The 26,723-nt window shown below is 51.7% G+C and overlaps 12 protein-coding genes across 12 annotated transcripts; 6 read left to right on the forward strand and 6 right to left on the reverse strand.

Annotated features, from left to right (window-relative positions):
- Positions 1 to 82: 82 nt before the first annotated feature.
- COCCADRAFT_22408 (uncharacterized protein) lies at positions 83 to 465 on the forward strand (the record flags this gene model as incomplete). Its single annotated transcript, XM_007709380.1, has 2 exons — positions 83 to 331; positions 403 to 465. The coding sequence occupies 2 exons, from the start codon at positions 83 to 85 to the stop codon at positions 463 to 465; spliced, it is 312 nt and encodes a 103-aa protein (XP_007707570.1).
- A 1,394-nt stretch (positions 466 to 1,859) lies between these two features.
- Positions 1,860 to 3,305, forward strand: COCCADRAFT_83950 (uncharacterized protein; the record flags this gene model as incomplete). Its single annotated transcript, XM_007709440.1, has 1 exon — positions 1,860 to 3,305. The coding sequence occupies one exon, from the start codon at positions 1,860 to 1,862 to the stop codon at positions 3,303 to 3,305; it is 1,446 nt and encodes a 481-aa protein (XP_007707630.1).
- A 604-nt stretch (positions 3,306 to 3,909) lies between these two features.
- On the reverse strand, positions 3,910 to 4,675 carry COCCADRAFT_1094 (uncharacterized protein; the record flags this gene model as incomplete). Its single annotated transcript, XM_007709364.1, has 7 exons — positions 3,910 to 3,961; positions 4,038 to 4,175; positions 4,239 to 4,259; positions 4,314 to 4,356; positions 4,430 to 4,510; positions 4,583 to 4,589; positions 4,670 to 4,675. The coding sequence occupies 7 exons, from the start codon at positions 4,673 to 4,675 to the stop codon at positions 3,910 to 3,912; spliced, it is 348 nt and encodes a 115-aa protein (XP_007707554.1).
- A 459-nt stretch (positions 4,676 to 5,134) lies between these two features.
- On the forward strand, positions 5,135 to 6,971 carry COCCADRAFT_83988 (uncharacterized protein; the record flags this gene model as incomplete). The annotated part of the gene is made up of 3 exons (XM_007709441.1): positions 5,135 to 5,278; positions 5,595 to 6,659; positions 6,708 to 6,971. The coding sequence occupies 3 exons, from the start codon at positions 5,135 to 5,137 to the stop codon at positions 6,969 to 6,971; spliced, it is 1,473 nt and encodes a 490-aa protein (XP_007707631.1).
- A 449-nt stretch (positions 6,972 to 7,420) lies between these two features.
- COCCADRAFT_83852 (glycosyltransferase family 22 protein) lies at positions 7,421 to 9,135 on the reverse strand (the record flags this gene model as incomplete). Its single annotated transcript, XM_007709442.1, has 4 exons — positions 7,421 to 8,354; positions 8,404 to 8,531; positions 8,588 to 8,967; positions 9,027 to 9,135. The coding sequence occupies 4 exons, from the start codon at positions 9,133 to 9,135 to the stop codon at positions 7,421 to 7,423; spliced, it is 1,551 nt and encodes a 516-aa protein (XP_007707632.1).
- A 1,322-nt stretch (positions 9,136 to 10,457) lies between these two features.
- COCCADRAFT_83820 (uncharacterized protein) lies at positions 10,458 to 11,017 on the forward strand (the record flags this gene model as incomplete). The annotated part of the gene is made up of 2 exons (XM_007709443.1): positions 10,458 to 10,619; positions 10,670 to 11,017. 2 exons carry the CDS (start codon positions 10,458 to 10,460, stop codon positions 11,015 to 11,017), a joined length of 510 nt encoding a protein of 169 aa, XP_007707633.1.
- Positions 11,018 to 11,779: 762 nt separating this feature from the next.
- COCCADRAFT_32756 (uncharacterized protein) lies at positions 11,780 to 12,850 on the reverse strand (the record flags this gene model as incomplete). The annotated part of the gene is made up of 3 exons (XM_007709405.1): positions 11,780 to 12,391; positions 12,467 to 12,649; positions 12,722 to 12,850. 3 exons carry the CDS (start codon positions 12,848 to 12,850, stop codon positions 11,780 to 11,782), a joined length of 924 nt encoding a protein of 307 aa, XP_007707595.1.
- A 774-nt stretch (positions 12,851 to 13,624) lies between these two features.
- On the reverse strand, positions 13,625 to 15,744 carry COCCADRAFT_84038 (uncharacterized protein; the record flags this gene model as incomplete). The annotated part of the gene is made up of 4 exons (XM_007709444.1): positions 13,625 to 14,837; positions 14,887 to 15,382; positions 15,437 to 15,496; positions 15,549 to 15,744. 4 exons carry the CDS (start codon positions 15,742 to 15,744, stop codon positions 13,625 to 13,627), a joined length of 1,965 nt encoding a protein of 654 aa, XP_007707634.1.
- Positions 15,745 to 16,506: 762 nt separating this feature from the next.
- COCCADRAFT_22415 (uncharacterized protein) lies at positions 16,507 to 19,627 on the forward strand (the record flags this gene model as incomplete). The annotated part of the gene is made up of 2 exons (XM_007709381.1): positions 16,507 to 19,430; positions 19,483 to 19,627. 2 exons carry the CDS (start codon positions 16,507 to 16,509, stop codon positions 19,625 to 19,627), a joined length of 3,069 nt encoding a protein of 1,022 aa, XP_007707571.1.
- Positions 19,628 to 19,652: 25 nt separating this feature from the next.
- COCCADRAFT_83941 (uncharacterized protein) lies at positions 19,653 to 20,299 on the reverse strand (the record flags this gene model as incomplete). Its single annotated transcript, XM_007709445.1, has 2 exons — positions 19,653 to 19,805; positions 19,970 to 20,299. The coding sequence occupies 2 exons, from the start codon at positions 20,297 to 20,299 to the stop codon at positions 19,653 to 19,655; spliced, it is 483 nt and encodes a 160-aa protein (XP_007707635.1).
- Positions 20,300 to 20,772: 473 nt separating this feature from the next.
- On the forward strand, positions 20,773 to 24,238 carry COCCADRAFT_1102 (uncharacterized protein; the record flags this gene model as incomplete). The annotated part of the gene is made up of 10 exons (XM_007709365.1): positions 20,773 to 21,035; positions 21,095 to 21,398; positions 21,458 to 21,585; positions 21,638 to 22,020; positions 22,069 to 22,205; positions 22,255 to 22,344; positions 22,399 to 23,218; positions 23,294 to 23,401; positions 23,459 to 23,764; positions 24,222 to 24,238. The coding sequence occupies 10 exons, from the start codon at positions 20,773 to 20,775 to the stop codon at positions 24,236 to 24,238; spliced, it is 2,556 nt and encodes an 851-aa protein (XP_007707555.1).
- A 202-nt stretch (positions 24,239 to 24,440) lies between these two features.
- Positions 24,441 to 25,237, reverse strand: COCCADRAFT_1103 (uncharacterized protein; the record flags this gene model as incomplete). Its single annotated transcript, XM_007709366.1, has 3 exons — positions 24,441 to 24,491; positions 24,572 to 24,761; positions 24,843 to 25,237. 3 exons carry the CDS (start codon positions 25,235 to 25,237, stop codon positions 24,441 to 24,443), a joined length of 636 nt encoding a protein of 211 aa, XP_007707556.1.
- Positions 25,238 to 26,723: the final 1,486 nt, after the last annotated feature.

Genomic DNA, 26,723 nt, shown 5'->3' on the forward strand with positions numbered 1-26,723 from the left:
GCCCCAAAAGCCTTTCCGCATGCGCACTGACGTTGATGAGCGCGAAGGCCGTTTGTGATGTAATCCGGCACTTTGACCGATTATGCCTTGGCGCCAGAGGAGATCCGACGCCTTCTACGGATATACGCCTGAGCCAATTGGCCACCACCACCACACCGGACGATACTGCCACAGCCACCAGATCAGACGTGCCGCCGCCATTCGACAAGTCCAGCGTCCCATCTGCCCCATGGCTGTTGTCGTTGCAGGCCCACGCGCAGCCGAGGCCACTCCCATGCGCCCTTTTGCATGTGTACGCCCTACGGCCAACTCCGGCGCCCCCCCAGGCCAGGTGTGTTTGTCACAGCATCGACCTTGTAACCATAACGGCCCTGTCCAACCACCATGATCGACTCCATCCAGTCCCTCGTCTCGCATCGCCCGCCCGTTGGCAGACGGTACCTACAGCAGCCAAGCAAACGGTAGGAGCGGCCCACACGCCACGGTGGGACTGCGTGATCCATTACCCCACAACTTAGCCCCATCTACAGCCCATGTATAAGCATCCCATATCACCTGTGACGCAGCTTGCAATCTCTGCTTTACCAAACCTACGCCTCTTCATATAGTCGTGTCCGAGTCGAGTGAGACGTGTGTCCCTGGATATCCTGATATCTCTTGCTGTGCTGAACATTCAGTACACCACCTCACGTTATACCAAACATGTACAAAGCCGGACACCTTCACTCGTCAAACAACGCCAAAAGAGATGAGTGGAAATCGAGTAAGAAAAAAAAGCTATGTACTGCATCTTGTTGACAGCAAGACTAAACTTCAAGTAAGACGACCAACAAAGTATACGACCAATCGGGACACGATGGCACGTGACTTTAGATTGGCAGTGATGACCTTCCATATCGTAGCATTGGTCACCTCCGCCACACAGCTCCTCCACAAGTACCGTGCTTACTGATCTCACATCCGCGCACTGGGCCCAACCGATGATCTCCACCCGCCAATCCAGTCCGATTGTCAAAGCTTGTCCTTTAACAAGTTTATAACCGCTGCACAGAAGACGGGACAGGTCTCCGGCTTATGGAGCCTTGCGTTCAGCCCGCAGCGAGGCCTCTGGCTTTCCTCTGCCCATTCCAGTAAACAAAATTTTCGCCAGCTATCCCCAAAGGAGTGAATTGTAAGCACAGCGCATTGGCCGTTGCGCAGTTGTTCATCTCCCTCAAATCCTATTGTAATTGCTGCGAAGCAACTCAATGCAATCAGGCAGGCCTGACTCGTAACCTTTATCAGCAATGACTGATAGTACTGTGTAAGTAAGCTGACAGTACTGTGTAGGTAAGCTGACAGTACCGGCCTATGCACCAGCGGACCCAAACAGCATTGGGTCCCCTCCCTCCTCATAAGCCAGCAGCCCATTTGTCAAGTACGAGATGGATCAGATACTGAGTGTGATATTTGCAACAGTGTGGAAAGGTCCTTCATTGTTCAAGCAGCTTGGGCGCTCCTATTACCATGACCAACGTTCATCGTCTAACTTCGAGAATCAATTCATGCGTTTTGATTGGGATTATCGCGAAGGTCCTACTAGGCCATCCCAGTCATTTCATCAGGGCAACGCACTAAAATCTCATCAATACTGTGCCTTGTCTTTGAAATCAGCCGCCTCACCACGCTCTAACGTTAATCGGTCTCTTCCACAGCACCTCCTGATATTCTAGCCTTAACGTGAACGATAATAGGGAGTATGCAGTAGGATATAACCTGCTGCGAAGGCGCCATCTATCACATCACAGCAATCGCTTGTTCCTTACCACCTACCCATTGTCACTCATTCATCTTGTTTTTTTGATAATATCTACTCCATAATGCAGCCCTCACCTGTGCTTGCAGCGGCACTTGTTGCCTTTTTTGGCCTTTCACCTGCTTTGGCCCTCCCTTCCAACACTGATGCTCGCAACGTCATCAAACGCGATGTAGCAATTATCGGTGGAGGCTCTGCTGGCATCAACGCTGCCATCCAACTCAAGGACGCTGGCAAATCGATCATTGTTATCGAGGCCCAGGAAGCACCAGGTGGTCACACGCACACTTATATCGACCCAGCTACTGGCATGAAGACAGACTATGGTGTCGCCATCTGGCACAACACCACAACCGTCAACCAGTACTTCCAGCGCTTCAATATTCCACTGGCCCCCGCATCGATTGCAGGCGTTTCAACTGTCACCGTTGACTACACGACGGGCAGTATCATCAACGTTCCTGCTAATCAGGTGCCTACTCAACAAGCTGTTGGTGCAGCACTGCAGAAGTATGCGGCCTTCCTGTCCAAGTATCCCCAGCTCGCTGCTGGCATGTTTCTACCCAGACCTGTGCCCCAGGAATTGGCCATGCCCTTTGGTCAACTAGTCAAACAACTCGGCATCGACGCAGCTGTCCCAATCATAATCCAAATCAACCCTGGCCTTGGCGATCCCCTCACTGTTCCCGTTGTCGAGATGGCCCGCGTCGTTGGCTTGTCCTTGGTCCAGCAAATCGCTGCCTCGAGCTTCGTCACAACCGCACGCCACTACAACAGCGAGCTCTACGAAAAAGCCGGTGCCGAGCTCGCTAGCAGCAACAGCATCCTGCTCTCTTCCCGCGTCGTCGCCTCGAACCGCAAGCAATCCGGTGTCGAACTTGTCGTGAAGACCCCCCAGGGCATCAAGTACATTTGCGCCAAGAAGCTCCTCATCGCCATCCCCCCTCGCCTGGAAAACCTCAAGGAATTCAACCCTACCCAAGCCGAGCGTAGCGTCTTCAGCAAGTGGCTCAGCACAGCCTACTTCACCAGCATCCTCTCCAACACAGGCCTGCCCCCTACCAAGCAGGTCATGAACGTCAACCCCTTGAGACCCGCCGGCCAGCCCGATCTACCCAGCACAATCTTCATCGGCCCCAACACCATCCCAGGCCTCTCTACCGCCTACTACCAAACCGAACGCCTGAGCACCCCAACCGCGCTCACCGACGACGACGTCAAGGCCCGCATCATTGCAGACATCAAGCGCATCCAGGCTGCCAACCGCGGCAACAGTTCCTTTGCTCAGACGGAGCCACAGTTCCGCGTAATCAAGGCCCACAAGCCTTTCTACCTACAAGTCTCCACCGAAGATATCCTGGCCGGCTTCTACGATCAGATGAATGCGCTGCAGAACCAGTTGTCCACATTTTACACAGGTGCTGCCTGGAGGGCCCATGATAGCAGTATGATCTGGGACTACAACAAGCAGATTGTTGTGCCTATGTTGCTCAAGAGTCTGCAGAACTAAGTAAAATCAAGGTGTGTGTCCCACCTTTTTTTTTCCTTTCCAGGGAGAGAGCATTGTATATTTTTCTCTTCTGAAGATGGACCAAAAAAATTGGCCACTGCTATAATGTATGAAAAATGTGATATCAGTCTATTTTCTACCATCTGGAATAGTTAATCGATATCACTTTATCGCTCGAGACTCTCTGCATTCAATAGCCCTTTTTATGACTTGATTCTGCTTTTTTTGTGTGTGTATAGCTGTTCGTTATATGGCGTAGCAGATGAATCAGTTCAGAAAAGAATGACAGGCCCACAAAAAAAAAGAAATTGCATCACCAGTTTACAATGTCAACATCTGAATTATGGAAGAGTTGAAATAAGAATCTCGTGTTCGGAAATTTCATAGTGTTGGCCGTGGACTGATCACCGTTCTTCCTTCGGCGTAATATAACAAATAAGCAAGCCACATTTTGAGCTTATGTGAGACGAGAACCTCGCCAAAGAAGAAAAGCAGCCACATGATTTCTACTGTATAAGACTAATACTGCGCATGTGCTTAGTGGAACGAAGAACTGGGGGTTTTGATGACTTTGCATAAGCGAGACAAATGGTGATTTCCCTATCTATGCACGAGGTTTGGCTACGGGGGTCCATGGGGAATACTTGTTCTTGACGCTATTTGCGTAGTCAGCAAAACAAGGAAATCCCTCGCAAAAGATTGCAAAAATGGAAGTGGGGATCTACAACGTACGTGCTGTAAGGCTTGTATCCGGATCGGCTCCAAGTAAGGGTAGGCCTGTGCTCCTTTGGCTCCCAGACGCGGATCTGACGCTGCAGAAGAGGATCCGCAGCTGGGGACTTGTCGACCATGTATGACATCCAAGCGTGCCTGTTACAAACCCAAAGTCAGAAGACGCTCCTTTGCAATGATTAGTACAGGGAGAGAACGTACCATCCGGGCTCTATCTGAGAACTGTGTAATTGCGCGTCAACATGATTACCGCGTTATGTCCAGGCGAAAACTCACGGATCAAACTCCTTGTCCTTGTAGTCTACCCAGCGTGTTCGCACTGTTCCATGCAATTAGCCACCATTGTTCCTCTTCCTGCAGTCTCCCCCAGTTGAGATAATGGTAGTTCTTACGCGGCAGCTCCTCCTCCAGATTCTCAAAGTACTTGTTGCCGTATCTATCCGTGCCAATCAAGGTTCCGGCTTTGGTATCACCTGCAATGCATCAGTCCCCCCGCGTTCTCCTGTATCCAATTGCACAGATAGCCGTGCACAGAGAAGGCGTACCAATGTTCTATTAAGAGCGAGAAACGAATCCATCAGTTTATATTCCGGGGAGAAGGCAATTGGAGGAGGGGGATTTCATGAGCGTACCGCCATTTGGTGGGCATAGTCCTAAGTCATAGTTAGTGATGATGCTACTGCGACAATGAAGCTAGGATAGAGAGCTTGCCTTGATTCCGATCCGGCGCAGGTTGCGCAGCGTTCTCATGAGCGTCGACATGGCGGCTGTGGTGCGAGCTGGGTGATGGTCGCTGGTGGCCCGCTCGTCGGACGTCGCTGAGGCGCGATTGATGGTGCCAAGACCGGCGCTCACGCTATACCTTTTTCTGAACTAGCTCGATAATGTCCTTCGTTTCCTAAAGTGCATCCGATGTTGATACTTCAGGACTTTCAACATAGATCAATCTCTCGACAGTGTGCAGCGAAGTTTCCGGGACGATGATAAGTCGAGGCTTGTTAAGAATTCAGGCGCCCCGGATTGCGGGCAAAAGAGCTTTTTGTCTTCCTGGGAGACTGGCCAAGACAACGAGGAGGTATTCGACTTCGACTGCGGGAATGACGTCGCAGGTGCCGCAGAGCCAGGCGGCGATGCTGGCAACGATCACTTCGGATTTGGATAAGATTGCTCCGAGGTTTGAAATGCAGCCCGAGCAGATTCAGATTATTCAGACGCCTGCTGAGTTTTATCAAACGCTGAAGGTAGGTTGATATTTCTTTCTCTTCTCTTCGTCTTTGCCTATCGAGTATGTAATATACGTTTGGTTGTTTTGTAACTGTTTGTTTCGTTCTCTTGTTTTGTGAATCCTCTACAAGATCAGAAGATTTGCATTCTTGGTCGTCAGGGCTCCTAAGTATATACCTCCTATTTCTTTATGTCAGGGAAATACTCTCAGACGAGCTACGTGGTAGCGTCTCACTTCTTCGTAACGCAGTAGCTTTATAAGATATCCCGTAGGAAATACGTGAGACAGCACAACTCAGCACTCACCATTCCAATCCCACTAACCCGCCCCAGGACAAAATCTCAAAAGCCCAACACAGAATCTACCTCAGCACCCTCTACATTGGAAAAACAGAACACGACCTCATCAGCACCATCCGCGCAGCCCTCACTAGAAACCCCAATCTCCACGTCTCATTCCTAACAGACGCCTTACGCGGGACACGAGAAACCCCAAACCCATCCACAGCCTCGCTCCTCGCCCCTCTGATCAGCGAATTCGGCGCAGAGCGAGTCCAAATACGCATGTACCACACACCCAATCTAACGGGTCTCCGTAAAAAATACATACCCAAACGCATCAACGAAGGCTGGGGCCTCCAACACATGAAACTCTACGGCATCGACGACGAAATCATCATGAGCGGCGCCAACCTCAGCGAAGACTACTTCACCAACCGCCAGGACCGCTACCATCTTTTCCGCTCTGCAGAATTGACATCGTACTTTGCCAAGGTCCACGACGGCGTGTCTGCACTGAGTTTCGACATCCAGCCGTCTGACGCTCCGGGCGCAGGCGGATACACAATGGCATGGCCTAGTAGCAACGCAGGTCCGAATCCCCTCGAAAACCCTTCTTCGTACAGAAAAGCAGCGGAAAAACACCTATCGCACCTGCTCACCCCTTCCAATTCTCCCCCCTCCGCATCTAATCAGACATCAAGTTCGAACTCAACAACAACAACAACAACAATCCACCCCATCCTCTCCCTCGTCCCCCTCCTCCCCTCCTCCACCGAACTTCCCGCCCTAACCTCCCTCCTCACCACCCTCTCCCACACCCCCAGCACCTGGACCTTTACAGCTGGCTACTTCAACATGACACCTTCCTTCCGCCGTCTCCTCCTCGCCACCCGCCCCTCACGCGGCACAGTGCTAACCGCACACCCCCACGCAAACGGCTTCTACGGTTCCAGCGGCGTAAGCGGCATGCTACCAGCTGCGTATACGCATCTGGCAAAAATGTTCCTGAGACAAGTAAGGTATCAAGGCTTAAGCGACAGTGTCGTCCTGAAAGAGTGGAGAAAAGGGAAAGTGGGGGAGGAGGGGGGGTGGACGTATCATGCCAAGGGTATTTGGGTTGCGCTACCTTCTTCTTCTGCGTCGTCAGCGGCAGCAGCTGGTGAGAATACCGACACCAACGACCCGTGTCTAACAGTCATCGGCTCCTCAAACTACACCAAGCGCGCCTACGAACTCGATCTCGAAGCCAACGTTGTTCTTTGTACGACTGATCCTGGCTTGAGGCGGCGGTTGGGCGAGGAAGTCAGGTGGTTGGGCGAGCATGCGACGAGGGTTGATGAGAGGGAGTTTGAGAAGGAGGACAGGAAGGTGGGGATGAATGTGAAGTTGGCGATGTGGGCGGTGCGGGTGCTTGGTGGGGCGTTGTAGGACGTGGTTGAAGGAGAGAGAGAGAAAAAAAAGATTATGTCGAAGCTGTAGATTGATACTTCTTCTTCTTCTTCTTCTTCTTCTTCTTCTGCAAGAGAAGCAGTGTAGGAATATGTATTATTAGTCAACCCCACAATCATCACATAAATTCGAAGATATGGAAAAGTAGATTCCACACATCGGGACTCTCTTCCCTACCATTATTCAGTATTATCCGTGAGCCATGTAGCGGGTATCTAGATATGGGGCATGAAAATGTGGAGTAAAAAAAAGGGGGGGAGCCAAGGTGAAAGTTTACAATTCCCCGCGCTCCTAATAGCTTAGTGTCTATCAGCCATTATGAAAACCTGGAAATCCCCGCCCCACTGTATAGCATCGAGTCTATCAAACATCCTTATACTCGCATTCAAATGATTCATATGTCGCGAGAGTAAAATGGCTGTACCTCACTAAGAAAGGGTCGAGCAATTACGGGTGGCCTTCCACACTACCAGGCCTCGATCGCCGACAACACGGTTGATGGTGTTCCAAACGCCGTCATCGGCAAAATCCATGTCGTCGAGGTTGAGGTGCTGTCGGTAGCTCCACACTTCTTCTAGCCGAACGTCATTCTGCTTAGTTGCGTCTTGATATGGCTTCAAGAAATAGGCAGACCGTGGTGCTACAAGATAGGTAGCACCTTGATCCTCAACCCGCGGGAGTTTTCGAGTTCGACAAGGCGGTAGCGCTTCCTTTACTCTTTCGAGCATCTGCTCACCCGGGCAGCCCATCAAATCCACAGTCTTGAGTTTTTCGTTCTTGCCGTTTAATAGCCAGGTGGGCGGACTGTAGGTTTTCCACCAAAACGCATGACTGATAGCTTCGTTGGTCTTGGCAATATTGATCTGTACAGGCACGATGCCGCCTTGGTGATACACACCCATCAATAATCCCAAAGCTACGTTGAAGATGATCCATGTCGCTATCCAAGGCTTTTTAAAGGGCGGGTTCGGTATGCGTATAGAGGATAGAACCAGGGGTACTGCGGGCAACAAGAAGCGCGCCTCTTGGTGTGGGAAGATGCTGAGTAGAGCAACACCAGACAGAGCCGATATCAGATTCATGGTGATGTGCGCTTTGCGCAGGGAGAATAGGAGCGGAATGGCAGGCCCAAGTAGTTGAGGAAGGTTGACAAGCAAGTGCTGATACCGTGGATGTATGCCATGCTGAGCGAGGTTCTCGGACTGGGAGTTGTAGAGGAAGTTGTTGAAGGGCGTAATGACGGGAGTAGTGAAGACTTTTGAAAAGGTAAATTCGCCTGGGGTATAAAAGGCCGTGTCAATACAGACGGCAAGGAAGACTGTCGCAAGAGCAAATGCAGCCAAGAAGACTAGCGAAAATGGCCTGAGGATGTCAGTATGGCCCGAGTGGCGCGAACGAGGGGTAGACGGACTTTCGCTGGAAGTGCGGTAGCAGTGTGGTGGCAGGCAGAACCAGGAATGCCGGAAAGGTAATACGATTGAAGATGCCGACAACAGCCATGAAGCCCAAGATGGACGAGGCTAGTATGCCGGAGCGTTTCTGCAAGTGTGGTTAGCCGCATATGCTAGGTGAGCGAGTGGCTGACGTAGCCATACCTTGTCACCAGTGATCCTCTGGATCAAAACCAAACTCCAGAGCACCAATAACGTTTCGAGGCTGTTTGAAAATGTATGCGTCTGGAAAGTCCATGTCACGTACGAGGATGCGACCAGGACCACGGCCATGCGTCTGGCGCGGGGCGACGCGACCAACTCGTGGATTGCCCAGTCCTCCATGACGACGCTCAGCGACAGCATGAGGACGCGCAGTGTCCAGTAGACAACGGACGGCGAAACGTCATATCCAGAGCCCTCCCATAGCCAGCGCAGGATGTACATGGGCCAGCCGTATGCAAGCCATAATGGGAAGGTGCTGCGGATGGGGTGGTCCGAGGTGAATTCCCATGTTTCGTGGACGGGGTAGGAGAAGACGCGTCCTGGCAATTGTCAGTGTGAGGGGCGACAAGTTTGGGTAAGTAGGGCAGGCAAGGCATACCAGCAACAACCTCTGGGCCCTGGAAGTTCTCGTCAGGGTGCAGGTAACTGGGCGACAGGGCAAAGTAGATGCGGACTAGAATGAGGAGAAAGTAGACTCTCCGCCACATGATGGCAGCAGGTTGGGGAAGCCGGAATGTGTAGTGGCCACGTCGCACAAGGGCATGTCTTTTGTGGTGGAGTGATTGTTTGCGCAAAAGTGAGGCCAACGCATGTTTTAGTGCAGGCCTATGTCAACCAAGAAGTTGGACGCGGATAAGGGGGAGCCGACTGTCATAATTGGTGCAGGGCGTGAATGTTGTCAGAGCTGGGTCTTGGAGTGCAAAGACGGTCCGAGTCCATGGCAGACTGGAGAGCAGAGTCGAGAGACGAGACTGCTGTCAGGCGGCTTGATCAGATGGGCCAGTGGCTGTTAGGCAGTCAGGCAGCCGGCACCCATCCTCGAGGGCAGCCTACAGTGGGGGGGAACTGGATGCGGCCAGCGCCGTCACGTGGCAGAACATCAATCGTGTACCTGCTCCTGTGATGACCGGGATCCAGGTGTGTGTATCTGAATGAACACCTGTTTGTAGTATCATGTGTGGATGTGTGTATGTGTGTATGCAGAGAGACAGTTGGCTTCTTTGTAAACGACTTAAAAAGTACCACGGACGACGCGTTCGTCATGGCGGGACGTCATTCAACGGTAGACATGTTCAACTCATACATATGTATCTACGTACATGTGCGCAATACATGCGTACCTACATAGTACAGGCCACGGTTAGCCAGGCATTCTTTCTTTCGGTTGCGCCATTCAACTCCAAAAAAACTCGGCCTTCTGGCTACTTCTACCGGCCCCAGTGCGGCCCATGTATCTGTTCTTATTGTCGCGTGGAGAGAGGGAGAGAGGGGAGACCCCTCATCTACAGGGCTCCGCTGGCTCCAGCGCCGCAGCACCGTGCAGCCTGCGAGCATCCGCAAACAAGGCGCAAACCGAAGCCGTTTCGAGCAGCCATGCACGCAGACAAAGGCCCAAGTCCGCGTCAAAGGCGCATCCCATGTGGATAGTATCAGAGTAGTCGGCAATGCGCCCTCCCTTCACGCGCCATGTCAGTGTAGCAGGGGCAAAAGGTGTCTTTGGCGACTGCAGCCTTGCGCTTGGGCCTGATTGGGACGGCTTGGCCTAAGCTCGCCTCTGGCTGGCGGCGGCGGCGGACGAGCAACCATAGTTGCCTTTCTCTTACTTACCTCTCTGTGCGCAAACCTACAAACACTCCGTCTCTATATAACCCCCCGTCGTCGCCTCCTTTGCCTCTCCCACCACCAACCCACTTGCTCCGACCAGTAGCCCATTGACTGCTGCCTCTGCGCATTCCACCTCCATCCAACCCAGCCACAGCTTACCCCACTTACACGTCGACTCTACACCACCACCCCAACGCCTGCTACAATGGCTTCCACTAATGCCGAGGGTGTCAAGCTCATCAGCATCACCACCTCTGATGGCGTCAACATGCAGGTCGAGCGCCCCGTTGCCGAGCGCTCCATCCTGATCAAGAACTTGCTCGAGGATCTCGGTGGTGAATCCGACGAGTCCATCCCCATTCCCAACGTATGTCACACTGCCCACCTGCCCAAGCAACCACGACTGACCGCTCCCAGGTAAATGAAGCCGTGATGAAGAAGGTGCTCGAGTGGTGCACCCACCACAAGAACGACCCACCCGCCACCCAGGACGACGACTCGGACTCGCGCAAGAAGTCGACCGACATTGACGAGTGGGACCAGAAGTTCATGCAGGTCGACCAAGAAATGCTCTTTGAGATCATCCTCGCCGCCAACTACCTCGACATCAAGGCCCTCCTCGATGTTGGCTGCAAGACGGTCGCCAACATGATCAAGGGAAAGTCGCCCGATGAGATCCGTAAGACGTTCAACATCCAGAACGACTTCACCCCCGAGGAGGAGGAGCAAATCCGCCGCGAGAACGAGTGGGCCGAGGACCGCTAAGGAGAAAAAAAATGCTCAAGTCTCTTGACTGAATCTTTCTTACCTCTTGTATGTATGCCTTCCTATCGGCAGTCACGGCGGGTAGGTTTGAGCCATGCGCTGCTACGAGTGGGTTTGTCTCTGGCGCAGCGGAGTTTGACGGTTATGAATCATTTCTATTTTCCATGGGTGTGACAAGGTGACGCCCTCTTGGTAAAGCATCACTAGTGGCCACTAGTCGGTTATAAACAGGGAGGGTGCGGGCTCACTGTCTGCTGCATGGACACATCTGCATCGTTTGCAGTTTTGATTACAGGTAGCTCAATGTAAACAACAAAAGTCCACCGTGTTTGTAGTATGCTTATCTTTGTTCATGTTTGTGGCTGTGCTTTGTCCAATTTGCTCGCTTTGCCTCGGCCCTGGAGAATGACGTGATTTGTCGTTTGACATGGTTGGACATGGTGAGAATCATCCAGACAATCAATGTGTCATCCGACGAAAATTCAACATGACTCAGAACACAAGAGCAAAATGTAAAGTCAGAACGCAAGGCAAGAAAAAGCAACATGTTGCATGTCGGTCAAGAGTATTACACTCGACCCATTTTTTCCCCATCATTCTATACTACATCCCCTCCCATTTTTATTTTTAGTAGTAGACAGAAGAAGAAGAAGAAGAAGAAGAAAAAAACGCCATATCAATCCCTTCATATACATACATTTCCTTTTCCCCCATCTCCCTCCCTCTCTCTCTCTCTCACACACACACACATACACGGGGACTTTACCACCCCCTCTTTGCCAACTTCTCCTCCTCAGCCATAGAACTGCAGTTAATCCCCACCATGGCCTCACCGAGATCCATACTAACCTCCATGAGCACCTTGGGGTCGTTATAATGCGTGACAGCCTGCACAATAGCCTTGGCGCGCTTCGCCGCGTCGCCCGATTTGAAGATGCCGGAGCCGACGAAGACGCCGTCGCAGCCGAGTTGCATCATAAGGGCCGCATCGGCGGGGGTAGCTACGCCGCCAGCTGCAAAGTTGACGACGGGCAGACGACCCAGCTTTGCTGTTTCCTTGAGGAGAGCGTAGTCGACCTGGAGGTCCTTGGCGTAGACGCGGAGTTCCTCCTCTGACATGTTTTTTGCGCGGGCGATTTCGGCGTTGACGGTACGCATGTGGCGGACGGCTTCGATGACGTCGCCGGTGCCGGCTTCGCCTTTTGTGCGGATCATGGCGGCGCCTTCGGAGATGCGGCGCAGGGCTTCACCTAGGTTGCGGCAGCCGCAGACAAAGGGGATGCGGAAGGGGTGCTTGGAGACGTGGTGCAGGGCGTCGGCTGGGGTGAGGACTTCGGATTCGTCAATGTAGTCTACGCCGAGGGCTTCGAGGATCTAGTTGGGACACGAAGGGTTAGCAATTGGCCCTGTCTGGGGAGTGACATAGAGGGAGAAGAAGGAGTGATTTACCTGGCATTCGACGAAGTGACCAATTCGGGCTTTGGCCATGACGGGGATGGTGACCGTGTCCATAATCTCCTTGATCATCTTGGGGTCGCTCATACGTGCTACGCCGCCTTGAGCGCGAATATCAGCAGGAACACGCTCGAGGGCCATGACGGCTGAGGCTCCGGCTTCTTCTGCTATCCGTGCCTATTCACACAGTGATGTGGTTAGCCAGACTCTTCATACTAAACCGTAAGATGTGACGAGGAATTGACATACCTGCTCAGCATTGACAACGTCCATAATGACTCCGCCCTTCAGCATGCGTGCCAATCCAGCCTTGACGGCAAAGTTGTTCTCGCCATCTTGGGCGCGGTTGCCATTGGTGGTGGGGAGCTCAGTTGCCATTGTGTCGTTTGAAGTTAGAGAGAAAAAAATGTAACGAGAAGAGGAATTGAATCTGACAGTGGGGTGATTCAAGAGAAAAAAAAAGAGAGTAAGAGAGATATATAAAGTAAGAGAGAGAGAAAGAGCTAATTAGTAGTCAAGTAATACCGCCCAAGGCCAAAATAGGCAATTGAAATCGTTTGGGAAAGTCCCAGGTAAGATCGTGAGTCAACGTCGAAGCAAGTGTATTACCTGTACATGTATCCGCGGCATCGCAATATTTTTTTTGCCTTTCCAAGGTCCCTCTATCCCGCCATCCTTAGCATAGCTCGGAGCTTGCCCCGCCATCACCCGCGGCCTTCTAGACCCCACCATGCGCCCTTTGACACACGCCCTGCTCTGCCCGCCCAATCACGCTCTCGGCCTTGCTGACTGCCATGGCCGTGAATTGCCGTCGTCGCCTTGGGCCACCGGAGTCCGTCTCTCCCCATGAGTTCATGGTGCGGTACCGGACTGGAGACATTGCATACATTACTGCGGAGATTAGTGTACACCTAGTAACTCACCTGATGACCTTTCGGTCCGAGTGGGTCCGTGGCCACCAAAGGACCCTGGACGATGCTGCAGAATATCAGGGCCCATGCCTAACTCCATGCCTAGTATGGATCGCACCAACGCTGCACCTGTGAGAATCTATGTGCGTGTGCTAATGCCAATGCCGAGCCGCACACTAGGTGTACTGGCTACCTTGTTGTCCTCAAGACTATCTTCCTGATTGCTTGTTACACTACTTCTCTAGTATGGGGCCGTCTCGCGCTTCAACCACTCCAATGTCAAGGCGTCGTTCTCGAAGAACTTGCTCGTCTTCTTATACACTTCCTTGTGGTATTCATTGAGAAACGCCTTCTCATCCTCGGTGAGCAGGCTCATGTCAACCAAGTTGCGGCAATGAGGTGTCATTGTCACATGCTCGAATCCGAGATAAGGCTTGTCGCCAAATTTGTGTTTGGTTTCGACTTCCTTGACCATGATCATATTCTCAATTCGGATTCCGAACTTTCCATCCTCGTAGTATCCAGGCTCGTCGGACACGACGTTTCCGACGGCCAATGAGACCTCCGAATATTGTACCCTTGTGCCGATCCCAATCGGCCCCTCGTGCACATTGAGAAACGACCCGACACCATGTCCTGTGCCGTGACGGTAATCAAGGCCCTCTGCCCACAGAAATTGGCGAGCTAACGAATCCAAAGCGAAGCCAGTCGTGCCCTTTGGAAACCTGACGCGCTCCAGAGCCATGTTGCCTTTGAGCACGAGTGTGTATGCTTTGCGCTCCATCTCGGTCGGCTCTGTAAAGTGCAGTGTTCGTGTGGTATCGGTAGTGCCATCACGGTATTGCGCTCCAGAGTCGCAGAGGTAGATGGCCTTGGGATCGATGACTGAGCACGCGCCCTTCTCTGGCTTGTAGTGTATGACTGCCGCATTTGGGCCTGTTGACGAGATGGTGTCAAACGAAAGACCCATGAACATGTCGTGCTTCTTGCGAATCTCCTCAAGCTTGTCAGCAGCATCGACTTCGTCCAGCGTAGCCTTCTTGTTGATCAGCTGGTCCTCTAGCCAGGCAAAGTATTCGCTCAATGCAGCTCCGTCGCGAATATGACACTGTCGCATGCCTTCCAGCTCGACCTCGTTTTTGACTGCCTTGGCATCTCCGATTGGACTCCGCGTCTCCTCGACTTTGTCTTCACCACCGAGGGCCTTGTTGAGCGCCCACGATGCCCGGTTCGAGGTTAAGAACTTCTTGGGTGTAGCGTCCTTTTCACCTGTTGCAGAGAGCTCTTTGTTCAGTGCGGTAACATCGCCGAAAATTTCTTCGTATGGACGAATGGTGACTTTGTCGCCCAGATGGTTCTTGACGTCTTCGGGTAGCTTGCTGTCGTCGACGTAGAGCGTGGCGGCGGTGGGTGTGATGACGGCGTACGAGAAGAAGACTGGGTTGTAAGGTATGCTGTGCGACGTCAGTTTGAGTTTTTTAACTGGCTTCATGGCACACCTACTCGTTGCCACGGAGGTTGAAGAGCCACGCGACCTCGTCAAGCATGGACACGACAAAACCCAGACTCTTCTTCTTCTCCAGCTCCTTTCGCAGATCATCGATCTTGTCGCTGAAACTCTTGCCAGCGTACTTGTCAGGCTGAACAATGACCTTTTCGCTTGGGCGAGCTGGTCTCTCTGCGCCCCATACCAAATCGACCAAGTTCTCGTCAACGGCCTTGTACTCGCCGCCCTTCTTCTTAATCTTGTCGGCAAGTTTGCGGGCATCTGCTGCCGCGACTACGCTCGGGTCGACGCCAACAACCTTGCCTCCCTCAGCCTGGTCTGCAGTCCATTCTTGGATGGTGGGTACGTCCTGTATGCCCTGCTTCAGCAGTTCCCAATTGCTGTCCAGCTGCTTCTCGGCCTGGTTGAAGTAGCGTCCGTCGGTCGAGAGGGCTGCCTTCTCATGTGTGATGACTGCATAACCAGCGGAGCCAGTGAAGCCACTGATGTATGCTATGGAGGGTCAATGGGGTGGGATACGACGAGTAGCAGGGGTCCAGTTCTGACCTCGGCGGGCGTCACACGGGGCAATGTACTCGCTCTGATGGCTGTCTTCGGAGGGCACCACTGCGTAGTGTCAGCGACCCATTTGCAGCCTTGTTGGGGGGCGCAGGCGTACTGTAGATGTCGACATTGCGCTCCTTCATGAGCTTGCGGAGCTCTGCCAGCCGGTGGGATGTATCTACTTTGGCCATGTCGATGGCACGCAGGGCGGCAGAAGCGTGGAGATGTCTGGTGGAGGAGAATGGCGACTTTGCAGCTACATATGCAGCGGCTATCGCGTGGGAGCGCCGTAAGATACGCGGCAAGAGCATCAAGGAGTGAAACGTTGGTTTACGCCAACGGTCAATCGGTGCATGCACGCCACCCCGCCAATCTCCAGCCCACAGCCTCAGCCAGCTTACTTCCAGCCTCGCACCCCACGGTGGACCCTGGGACCAACATCGCCAAGCACAAAAACCCTCTTGCTCAGGCACTGCCGTCTTTAAATCGCCCGCCACAGCTGGGCGTCTTCTGCCATGCTCAGCTAGAGGCCATGGACTTGCACTTGCATTGCTGTCGCCTGCTGTTGACCCTGCCCCACTACGCGCCCAGGTAGATGTCATTCAGTCTGCTCACCTCACCTCTGCCTTCTCGCTCTGCCTACTCTACTTACTACTTAGTCCCTCACCACTCTCCACCCGGACACGGCTCACTATGCTCAGCCTGCAATAATCCCAGAAACCCACTAGATTCTCCAGGCTGCAACCCGCACATCGTCCAAGTAAGTCGCACAGTCTGCATCCTTCTGGCGCCCAGTTCCCGCCCTTTGGTCACGCTTTCCTCCTTTGGGCCTCACCACGGCCTAGTTTTGGGTGAATGGACGTCGGGCCAGCCATGATATCTGGCCAGCCCCAATCCCGCTTGACCTCCCTCCGTTTTCCCTTATCTTCGTCATCGGCCTTTGCATGACTCTCGCCGCTTCGCCCCCGAGCAACACTACTGCCTATTGCAGATTTTGATTGGCACAAGCAAACAACGTCATCGGCATACCCAAAAACAGTCCCCAATCCACTGACACCGGCTTCAGAAAAAACATGGCTAGCAATGGGGCCCAATCGTTTCCACTGCCGTATGAAGAAATAGAGCGCCTGGTCAAATCCTTATACGAGCCTGGCCAGGCCAAAAAAATCTCAGAGACCGAGGCTACCCTACGCGTGCTCCAGCGCTCGCCTCAGGGATGGGAGATTGCAAATGCTCTGCTCAAGAGCGACGACGAGCAAGTTCGCTTCTTTGGCGCCCTGACTCTTACCGTCAAGCTCAACGCCGACTCAGCCGAGTTGAGCGAAGAAGAGTCTGAGCAACTATTATCAACACTCATTCACCACCTCGTCTCCCGACCTACTTCGTCCATTGCAACCCGAAAAATTAGCTCAACCTTGGCCCAGTACTTTACGAAACCCATTTCAGTATGGACTCAGTGCGTTAGGAGTTTGGCTGCCTCTTTTGCCGTTCAGCGACCAGTCTTGGACGCTGCCCTGAGCGAACACCCTTCGACATGGGATCTCTTGCCTCAATTCTCCGATGATCAGCTTCTGGTCATGCTCGATTTTGTAATGAGCTTAGCAGACGAAGCCAAGAAACCCTCAAACGTCCCAGACAGGAAACCTTACGAGCGCATGGCGGCAAATGTCGAGAATGTAGAGATCCTCCTTCACGTGTCGTTTGGCCGTGGTATCAAATGGCTATCGGTAGCTATTGACGACCCAAACTATGCTCAGTCCGTGCAGCAGGGAGAGAAAATATGTATAGCCGCTCTAAAGTGTTTTACGGGATGGATTTTCTACGCTCAATCAGAGTTCAAGGATATGCCAGAGAAGTTACAACATCTTCGTTCCGTCAACGAGCTCGCTCTCACATGCCTCGAATATCATGTTGAGGATGCAATGGAACTCGTGGCGGAGATTCTTGAGAACTACCCAACTTTCTTCGAGAAGAAGCACCAAGAAATGCTATGGGCGGCCATCTCCGGTCCCTGGGGTCTGGAAATACTGAAAAACTCGGATGCCGAAACCGTTTCACTTGCAAGGATCATCGTGGCTTACGGACAGATTCTGCTCGAGTCCAAGGTCATCTACACCCAGCCAGACAATGCGCACTATCAACAAGTCATGTCGTTCCTGCATGACCTCCTCAAATATCCAGAACCAGTAGGCGCAGAGGACGAGGTTGCTCCTGTGGTACTTGACTTCTGGAGTAGCTATGTCAGCGCCATGTCCGAAGAAACGTTCTTGTATCCTTCAGGAGAGCAGGCACCAGCATGGATGGACGCCGCCAAGGCCAATGTCCTTCAAGCCATATCCGAGCTTGTCCAGAAAATCATATACCCACCAGCCGACGTTACTGATTCTTGGGATTCCGATGCCAGGAAAACATTCAAGGTATTCCGTATCGATGTTCGCGACATCATTATGGATGCCTATGAACCCTTGCGAGACGTTTTGACTGATCAGTTCGTTGACTTCGCACTACACGGTTTGAGCGCTGGCAAATGGCTTGATCTTGAGACCGGGCTGTTCGGGCTCATCGCTATTGCGGATGCATTGACCCAGAGTTCGGATAACCGTATGCTCAGACTGTTCGAGCAACCACTATTCTCGACAATATCGAGCAGCCCAGATGTACCTGCGATAACACGGCGGACAGCTGTTGAACTTGTCGCGGCTCTGAACCACTTTTTTCTGCGGAATCCGCAATTTCTCCCTCAAGTCCTCCCCTTTCTCCTTACCGCTTTGGCTCAGCCAGCAATCGCACATGGTGCTGCAAAGTCCTTTGCATCCCTATGTTCCGAATGTCGCAAGTCTTTGACAGGAGAGTTGGCATCTTTCTTCCAAATGTACGAACAGTTCATCACCTATGCGACAGCCGAGGAATTCACCAAGAGCATGGTTCTGAAAGGCATTGCCGCCATAGTTCAGGCCCAGGAATCAGAAGAGAAGCAGCTAGAAGGCGTACGGCAGCTGTTTCAGTACATCACACGCGATGCCATGCAAGCAATCAACATTACCAAAGAGGGAGGAGACATGGAGCAGGGCCAGGTACTCGCGCTGACAACGTTAAAGTGCTTGGCAAACATAGGAAAGGCCATGCAAGCCTCAGACGAGGAAGTGATAGATCTGGAATCTGACAAGAAGCCTTCCACATTCTGGTTGCAAGGACCAGGCAAGGAAATCCAAAACCAAATCATTAATCTCGTCAACTACATGACCCAGGTGTTCTCCGGTAATGACGAGATCGTCGAGGCCGCGTGTAGTGTTCTGCGTACTGGGTTCAAGGAGACAGTGTCAGGGCCCTTTGTGCTACCACTATCTGCGGCGATTGATTTTATCACCAAGACGACCTTGCAGACTCCAAGACTTCCGTTTGTGTTGGAAACAGCGTGCTGTTGGATCTCGTCACACAAGCATGAACAACCCGAAGGCTTTCAAGAGCAAGCCCAGCGTTTGCTTCAGCACAACCTGAGCATCATGCAAGCCCTTCAACACCCAAGGAATGACCCTGAGATTGCGGTTGGCTGTATTGAGCTCATCCAGAACTTCATCAACGCTGACCCTGGTCTCCTGAAACAAGCCTCCCCGGAAAATCTATCCGGAATGTTTGGCTTCACGGTTGAATCGATCAAGTCTCCTGAGGTGTTGCCGAAACGCGCAGCTGCCAAATTGTGGAAAGATATCTTTGAGCTCGCAGGCAATCCACATAGCGAATATCATGCTACGACCCAGGAAATTGTGGCTCACTTCGGGCCTTCAGTCTGCTTTGCACTAATCGCCAACATCTGCGGAGAAGTAGACTACAGTAGCTTAGAGCATGTTGTCGCGCCCCTTCGTGCTTTTATGAGGGCCGACAAGAACGCAAGAGCATACATCACAAACTCGTTGGCGGAGCAGCCACTTCTCCAACGCTTGCAACAAGATCAGGGCGTTCAAGACATGGTGCGAAAGCTCATTGAGAGCATGTCTAGGTATATTTTCCAACAGCCACGATGCGTGCATTTAAAGCTAACCTATGTACAGGAATGCAAGGAACAGTGTGGCTTTCAAGGACACGGTAAAGGCCTTTTGGTCGAGTTGCAAACAGCTGCAGATGCAGCTCCAACCACAGGTGATGAACCCAGCGCATCGCTTCGCCCAAGGCTTCCCTCAACCGGCTACATATTGAGCAGCTTATCCAAAATTTGTCGGATTTAAAATTCAGCAAACGCAGCCATGGCGAAAGTCAGGCCGAAGGACAATTTGAAAGCAACATTGTCTTGGACCAGCGACCGGACATTCATGGACTTTAACCGGCGCTGGAGGAACGAGTATGGTATGATATGGATTCCTCGCGACTCGATGAACTAGCACATGGGTCAATCTTGTTTTCCACGTTCAAAGCATAAGCATGTAGGGTGAGTGATGGGAAGTGCATAACCAGGAAGATATCCCAGGGTGTAATGTTCGGTAAAAGACGTATGTCACAGATAGTTGTATAGATCCTCAATGACCGAGATGATGAACTTACCTGTACAGCAAAGATGCCTAATCCAATCAATATAGCCAGCGGCTTGCTAAAGACGCTAATTCCCAACCCTCCAATAACACCGAGAATACTCCCCATGCTAATTTGTCGAATTGCCTTGGGGTTTACCGCACCTGACTGAGTAACAACGGGAGTTCTCGCTTCGGCGGCATAGTTGCTCTTCAAGTCACTAGTAATCTTTGTGATGGGATCCGGTCCATCGCAGTGTATGCGCTGCGCATTTCGGAATTGATATGCCAGCAGTGGTGTCGAGAGAATGAGCGGCGTGCTGAGCATCAGGCCTCTACGAAGTCCCGGCGAGATAAACGACATGGTTTCTTGTCTTTGTGGGCGTCTAGGCTCACGGGCGAGCTGTTGCTGATGTAGGTATTCGGAAAGCTGTCTCTCGAGACCTCGGTCGGTTGTTGTGCTGCGTGCAGAAGAGCGGATAGCACGTGTCGGTAGCAGGGTATGTTGGGTCAAGACGTGTATGGGGAGTTGTATCCTTGTCAAACCGCTCAATCCCAATGGCATTCGGTACATGGGAGTTTGTGCTGGAATAGATTACTGACTTCTGGGGGAGAGCTGAAATCCGAGGGTAGTGATGTCATTGGCTCACTAGCATTTTCGCTAAGCCATCTTGGGCATAGCAGGACCCTGAGTTCGGGCACCCCAAACGTAACGTCGCGTCTTCCAACACCATGTTGGACGTGTTGATATCCACTAGGCACTATTTGGCGCTCGCCATGACAACTTTCGCTCCTTAAAATCTCTCAATTGACTAGAAAACAGGTGATCGGGTCACAATGGCGCTTCGAACGCTTTTTCTGACGGTCGCAAATCTTCTGATCCCAGTCGCGATACTGGTCTTCGCAACTGGCTTCTTTCCTTACAAACCGTTTATGCCGGGTCTTGCCCAGTATGAAGACCTTGGGTTCTCTGAAAAGCTGGGCAAGGACTGGCAAAAGCCGCCTACCCCGCCGTTCGACAAAGTTGTCTTCATGGTGGTTGACGCGCTGAGAAGCGACTTCGTGTACGGCGAGGAGAGCGGCATGTCCTTCGTGCAAAGGTACGACAGCCTTCTGGAAAGTCTAATATAGAGTCGCATTATGGCTGATATCTCTTTAGTCTAATACGCGACGGAACCGCACTACCATTCACGGCGCACGCAACTTCTCCTACAATTACCATGCCACGTGTAAAGGCCATTACCACAGGCTCTATTCCCTCCTTCGTAGACGTAATCCTTAACTTTGCCGAGTCAGACACCACGTCGACCCTCGCGACGCAGGATACATGGCTCGCGCAGATCAAAGCAAAGGACTTTGAAAATGGCAAAGGGAAGCTGGTCATGTACGGCGATGATACCTGGCTGAAGCTCTTTCCCAATGTCTTCGAGCGCGCAGACGGAACGAGCAGCTTTTTTGTCTCGGTCAGTCATAAGCGTCCCGTCGTATATAGGAACAATAGAATGTTGATTTCAAAGTGCAGGATTTCACAGAGGTTGACAATAATGTGACGAGGCATGTTCCAAATGAGTTGCTTAACAGTGACTGGAATGCAATGATTATGCATTACCTCGGTTTGGATCATATTGGGCACAAGGCTGGTCCAAAGAGGTGAATGCTGCGTTCAACTTGGTTAGGGTTCAGAGTATTGACCATTGCATAGCCCCAACATGGTTCCCAAACAAGTTGAAATGGATGAAATCGTTCGCGACATTTACTCGGCTATCGAAAACGAGGACCATCTTTCCGATACATTGTTCGTTCTTTGTGGCGACCATGGTATGAATGACGGCGGCAATCATGGTGGCTCCTCTCCTGGCGAGACATCTTCAGCACTAGTCTTTATGAGCCCAAAACTCACCAAGATTACCAATCCTGCTAACAGAAAGAGTCCAATCAAACCAAAGACCGAAGGCGAGTTTGAATACTACCGCATGGTTGAGCAGAGTGATATCGCTCCAACACTTGCGAGCTTGCTTGGATTTCCGGTCCCCCAAAACAACCTCGGTGTTTTCCTTAAGGATTTCCTTCCCTTCTGGGATGCGCGTAAGTAGCAGTGCTGGCTGATAGATGGCTATGACTGATGATGGCTAGCTCTGGACCGCATCCAGCTTCTCTACCGCAATGCGAAGCAGATGAAGAAAATTGTGGCAGCCAAATACACCAACCTGAAGTTCGAGGACTCTTTCGTAAAGTCAGATCACGCCCCAGAGTGCGCCGAAGGATATGATGTATGCTCTGTAGCAATCCCTACAAGCGTCAAGTTGCTAATGTGCTTAGGCAAATGATGGTCAAAAGCTGGCTTGTCTCTGGCGAGCGATTATTGCTTCATTGGCAGACGGAAATGATGATGTTACAAGCTTTTACAAGGTAGGTTTGCATCGCTCGCTATCATAATGCGAAGATTCACACTAACAACATCAGTTCATGCACCTGGCTCAAGAAACCATGTCCAGCACAGCCTCCAACTACAATCTGCCAGGCCTCTTCATCGGCACAGGCCTAGCTTTCCTCATATGCGTATTATCCTTCTTCACTCTTCCTTCCTTCCGACCCGTCACACCAGCCGGCATCTACTTTGGTCTATCTCTCGCTCTCTACGCCATCCTCATGTTCGCATCCTCCTACGTGGAAGAAGAGCACAACTTCTGGTACTGGGCCACATCAGGCTGGTTCTTCTGCCTTTTCCTGCAGAACATGCGCAAGGAATGGTATAGCCAGTGGATATTCCATCCCGCTATCATGGCCCTGGCCGTACACCGCATTATACGGAGATGGAACCAGACTGGCCAAAAGTATGCTGGCGCGGATGATATTGTGAATAGCGGCCTGTTTCATGGGAGATACTCTGCTATCCTGTGGATATTCATCGGAGTCACGTATCTGGATCTTACGATTCGGCTAGCCAGGCACGTCGCACGTTCTGTTGCAACGTTTGATTCTGACCAGAAGGCTCGTGCCGTTGAGCTTGAATCGACGGATCAGCACCGCCTGCTCGGTACAATTGCTGTATTACCGTTGTGTGGAACGGCATTCGTTTTCAAGCTTGCCTTCACTGCAAAGGACGCCCCGGAGATGACAAGCGGCATCAACGCAGACTTGATGGCGAAGATTGAAACATTGGAACTTGTCGGTCTCGTTCGCATGGTCTTTGGTGGTATTCTTCTGAGTGGAGTCTGGATCGCATTTGCCGAGTGGACACGGTCGAACAGGAGAAAGGCGCGTGGGAGACAGGGTAACGGCGGTATGTTATCCTTCATCTAATCCCCATACCATCTCCCTTGTAAAGAATCCCCACTAACAAACAATAAAAATTCAGATCTCGCCGTCGCCTTCTTCGACCTAACAACCCTCTTCCTCCTCACCCAAACAAAAGCCGAAAACATACCCCTCTACTTCCTCTTCCGCCTTCAAAACCTCTTCCTCTGTACGTCTCCCCAAAAAAAATAGCTTTGAGAAAGAAAAAATTAACCCACATAACCAGCCCTCCTCACCCTAACCCCAACCGCCACAACCCTAACCACCCTCCTCCTCTCCCAAACCTCCTTCTTCGCCCTCGCAAACTCAAACTCCATCTCCTCCATCTCCCTCTCAAACTCCTACAACGGAATCTCAACCTACAGCGTCCTCGCCGTCGGCCTCCTCGTCTTCGCCTCAAACTGGGCCGGTCCCATCTACTGGTCGCTAGCCGGTTTGCTGCTGCTGGGTCGCCACGGCGGCACCCAGCGCTTCGTGGATACGCGCGAGATGCATGTTGCGGATTGGGTGGCGAAAGAGCGGGAGTGGTTGGGTGAGTTGGCGGGGAAGGAGGAGGAGGCGAGGGAGAAGAGGGGGGGTTGGGAGGCTTGGGTGGCGCATGTGGCCGTGTTGACGTTTTGGACCGGGGCGATGCTTGTGGCGGTTATGTTGGCTTGTACGGTGCTGAGACAGCATTTGTTTATTTGGACGGTGTTTAGTCCAAAGTATCTGTTTGCGATGGCGTGGGGGGTTGCCTGGCATTTGGGGGTTACGGTGGGGTTGGGTGGGTTGGTTTGGTGGTTGGGGAGTTGGTGAGGTTGGTTGAGGTGAGGAGAATGTGGTGGATGGGGGTGAGTGGGTAAGAAGGGTGAAAATATGCGTATCTTGTAGCGCTGTTTTGCTTGAGATTTGTAAGGTTTTGCGGATAGTCTTTGATACTTTAGCTAATACGTTTCTGATCCGCTACTTTCTTCCGTGAACGTATGTGTGTATGCTGAGGTCGTTGGTAGCAATAACCCCCCAATAGATATCTGATCCCTTCTCATACCCTCCGTCACCCTTCCTCTATTCTCACTCCCCCCGTTTCTTCCTCTTCTATTATTACCCCTCCACTCTCCTCCTCCCCTTCTTCTATCATCACCCCTCCACTCTCCTCTTCCACCTCTTCTATCACCACATCCCCAGTCTCCTCTTCCCCTATTGCTATCCCTCCCCCAGTCCCCCCTTCTTCAATCCTCACACTTTCCGTCTCCCCTATACTCTTCCTCCTCAACTCCTCCCTGCTCCTCTGCGCATCTTTCTTCCACCGTTCCCGAACTCTCTTCTGTGCCGTTCCTCTCATAACTTTCTTGGCCAGTACCTTCTTCTCACGCGGATCCTCGACGACACTCCAGCGCACTCCGTCTTCGGCTAATTCTCTCGGATCGTACCGCGAAAGCTCGACGAACATTTGTTCGCCGCAGTACGTGCATTTGACTAGGTCGCCAGGCGCAACGCCGGGTGGATCGGAGCCAGGGATCTTGATGGGGTGGCTTGAGGCGTGTAGGAATCTATATGGAGGTAGAAGAAGACGTTTTGTTAGTAGACTGTTTTCCCTACTTTCTCTGTACTTGACTGAAGTGGAGACTCACAGTTTAGATGACCTCGTAACTCCCGACCCAGCATCGTGGCTATCCTTTGTCTTGTCGGCCTCGTGCTCGTCTTTTACGATGCCCCTCTCGTTCAGGTTTTCGCAGTACTCGCATCGCCACCTGTCTTGCTTCTTCGCCACGTCTACTATCTTCTCCTTTCCAGCCTCTTTCCTCTTATATGCTTCCTCGCGCCATGTATCTGATATGGGATTTCGTGTAATGCTTGACCCGCGTCTCTGGGTTGGGGAACTTGGGTTGTGGTGGTCTGGTAGAGGCGCCTTTGGCGAGCGAGTGCAGTCGTGTTGGGGTTCGTGTGAGAATTGTTCTGGAAAGACGGAAACATGAGTCTCTGGGGATTGCGGTTGGGATGGCTGGGAAGCAGAAATTTGAGACATGGAGAGACGTGCTAGACCTGAAGAAATGGATGAATTTCGACGGCGCATTTGAACTCTGAAAGGGTAAGGATGTAAGCAAGGTGCAGAATTTAGAAAAATTGAGGTCTCTGAGAAATTTTGTGTAGGATGCCCAGCTCTGCTGCTTCCTCGAGTGGTTCGCGTGCTGTTGCGATACGAAGGTGAGAAAAGGATCCAAGACATACACATTGTTCTCTATTTCCTCTTGGCTTTTCTTTGAAAACGGCACATCGGTACTTCCCTCCGTTTCTGGGCCTGCAGTGTTCCCATCGTCACTATAAACGTTCTCGTTAGCACTTATTGCTGGAGTCGTTCTTCGCTAATTTTCTTTGAAGACGTGGCCAGAAATCAGGTTGTACCCTTGACCAGAATTTTCGGAAGCCGACTCCCAATCGTCTGAGTCATCTTGACTCATTACGTGAGGTTGCAAAATGGTAGGCAGAATTGCCGCATGGAATTTTTATGATGTGGCAGTGAATGACAAGAGGTTCATTGACAGTGCAAAATGCTAGTAGGTGATATAAGCTGGGCGATGAGTGCCTGGAAAGCGTACCAGGCGCGTGCAGAATGCTCGCTATCTTTGGGGTACCTTGGATGCCACCTCACATGACTTTATTTCTACCAGTAACAGATCTTGGAAATGGGTTTCGCAAGATACGCTGAGCAATCTTGTCAAGCTATATCAATGCCTCAAAACATCAAATTCCCTACGAAGTGATGATGCATGACTGTACGACCCTGTACCAAGGACGGTTACCGCTTCTTGTAATTTCTCCCGAAAATTCCTACACTTTAGACAAGTAAATCAGAAAGCGATCAAGTACCATGAGCTCTGGGGTTCGCCTATCGTCATGCCCTAAGGAAGACTATTATGAGGGGCGTTAAACATGAATCACTCCACCACTCCAACAGCAAATCCTGCTTTGAATGCTACTACTAAAATTGCGAGGGAGTGCACAAATTCTCGCCATCAGATGCTATTCAACAGCATGCCCAGTCGCTTGCCAAGAAACGCACATTATTTGTTACCAGGAATAGAAAGCCACGATGCTGATGCAAACAGTGTTAGTGCATATGAACTATCATCTACATTGAACATCAGAGAGCTAAAGATAAGCTGGGCAATCAGCCGCTTCAAACACAGGGTAGGTGGGGTTGATAAGTACATGGGTGCTGTGTATTTACCAAGGAAGTGCACTGTCGGTACCTGCGACAGCAGCGGCCGTGCGTCCCAGCAGAACCACATGCTACGTAGCTAAGTCAGGAAGCTTGCCGTTAACCCCACATCACCGGAATACTCCCACCTTCTATAGCAGACTTTCTGTTTCAATATAGCAAATGCTCAAAGATACAGGGCTAGTCATGTGAGTCGGACCGGAGGAACCAAAGTGACTACATAGCCTGCACTAAACACGATGGGTTAGTATACTAGGACGTGCTTAGTTTCACATTTTGGTCTGGTCAGATT

This window comes from Bipolaris zeicola (genome assembly GCF_000523435.1).
Source record: "Bipolaris zeicola 26-R-13 unplaced genomic scaffold scaffold_8, whole genome shotgun sequence".
Classification (NCBI taxonomy): Eukaryota; Fungi; Ascomycota; class Dothideomycetes; order Pleosporales; family Pleosporaceae; genus Bipolaris; species Bipolaris zeicola.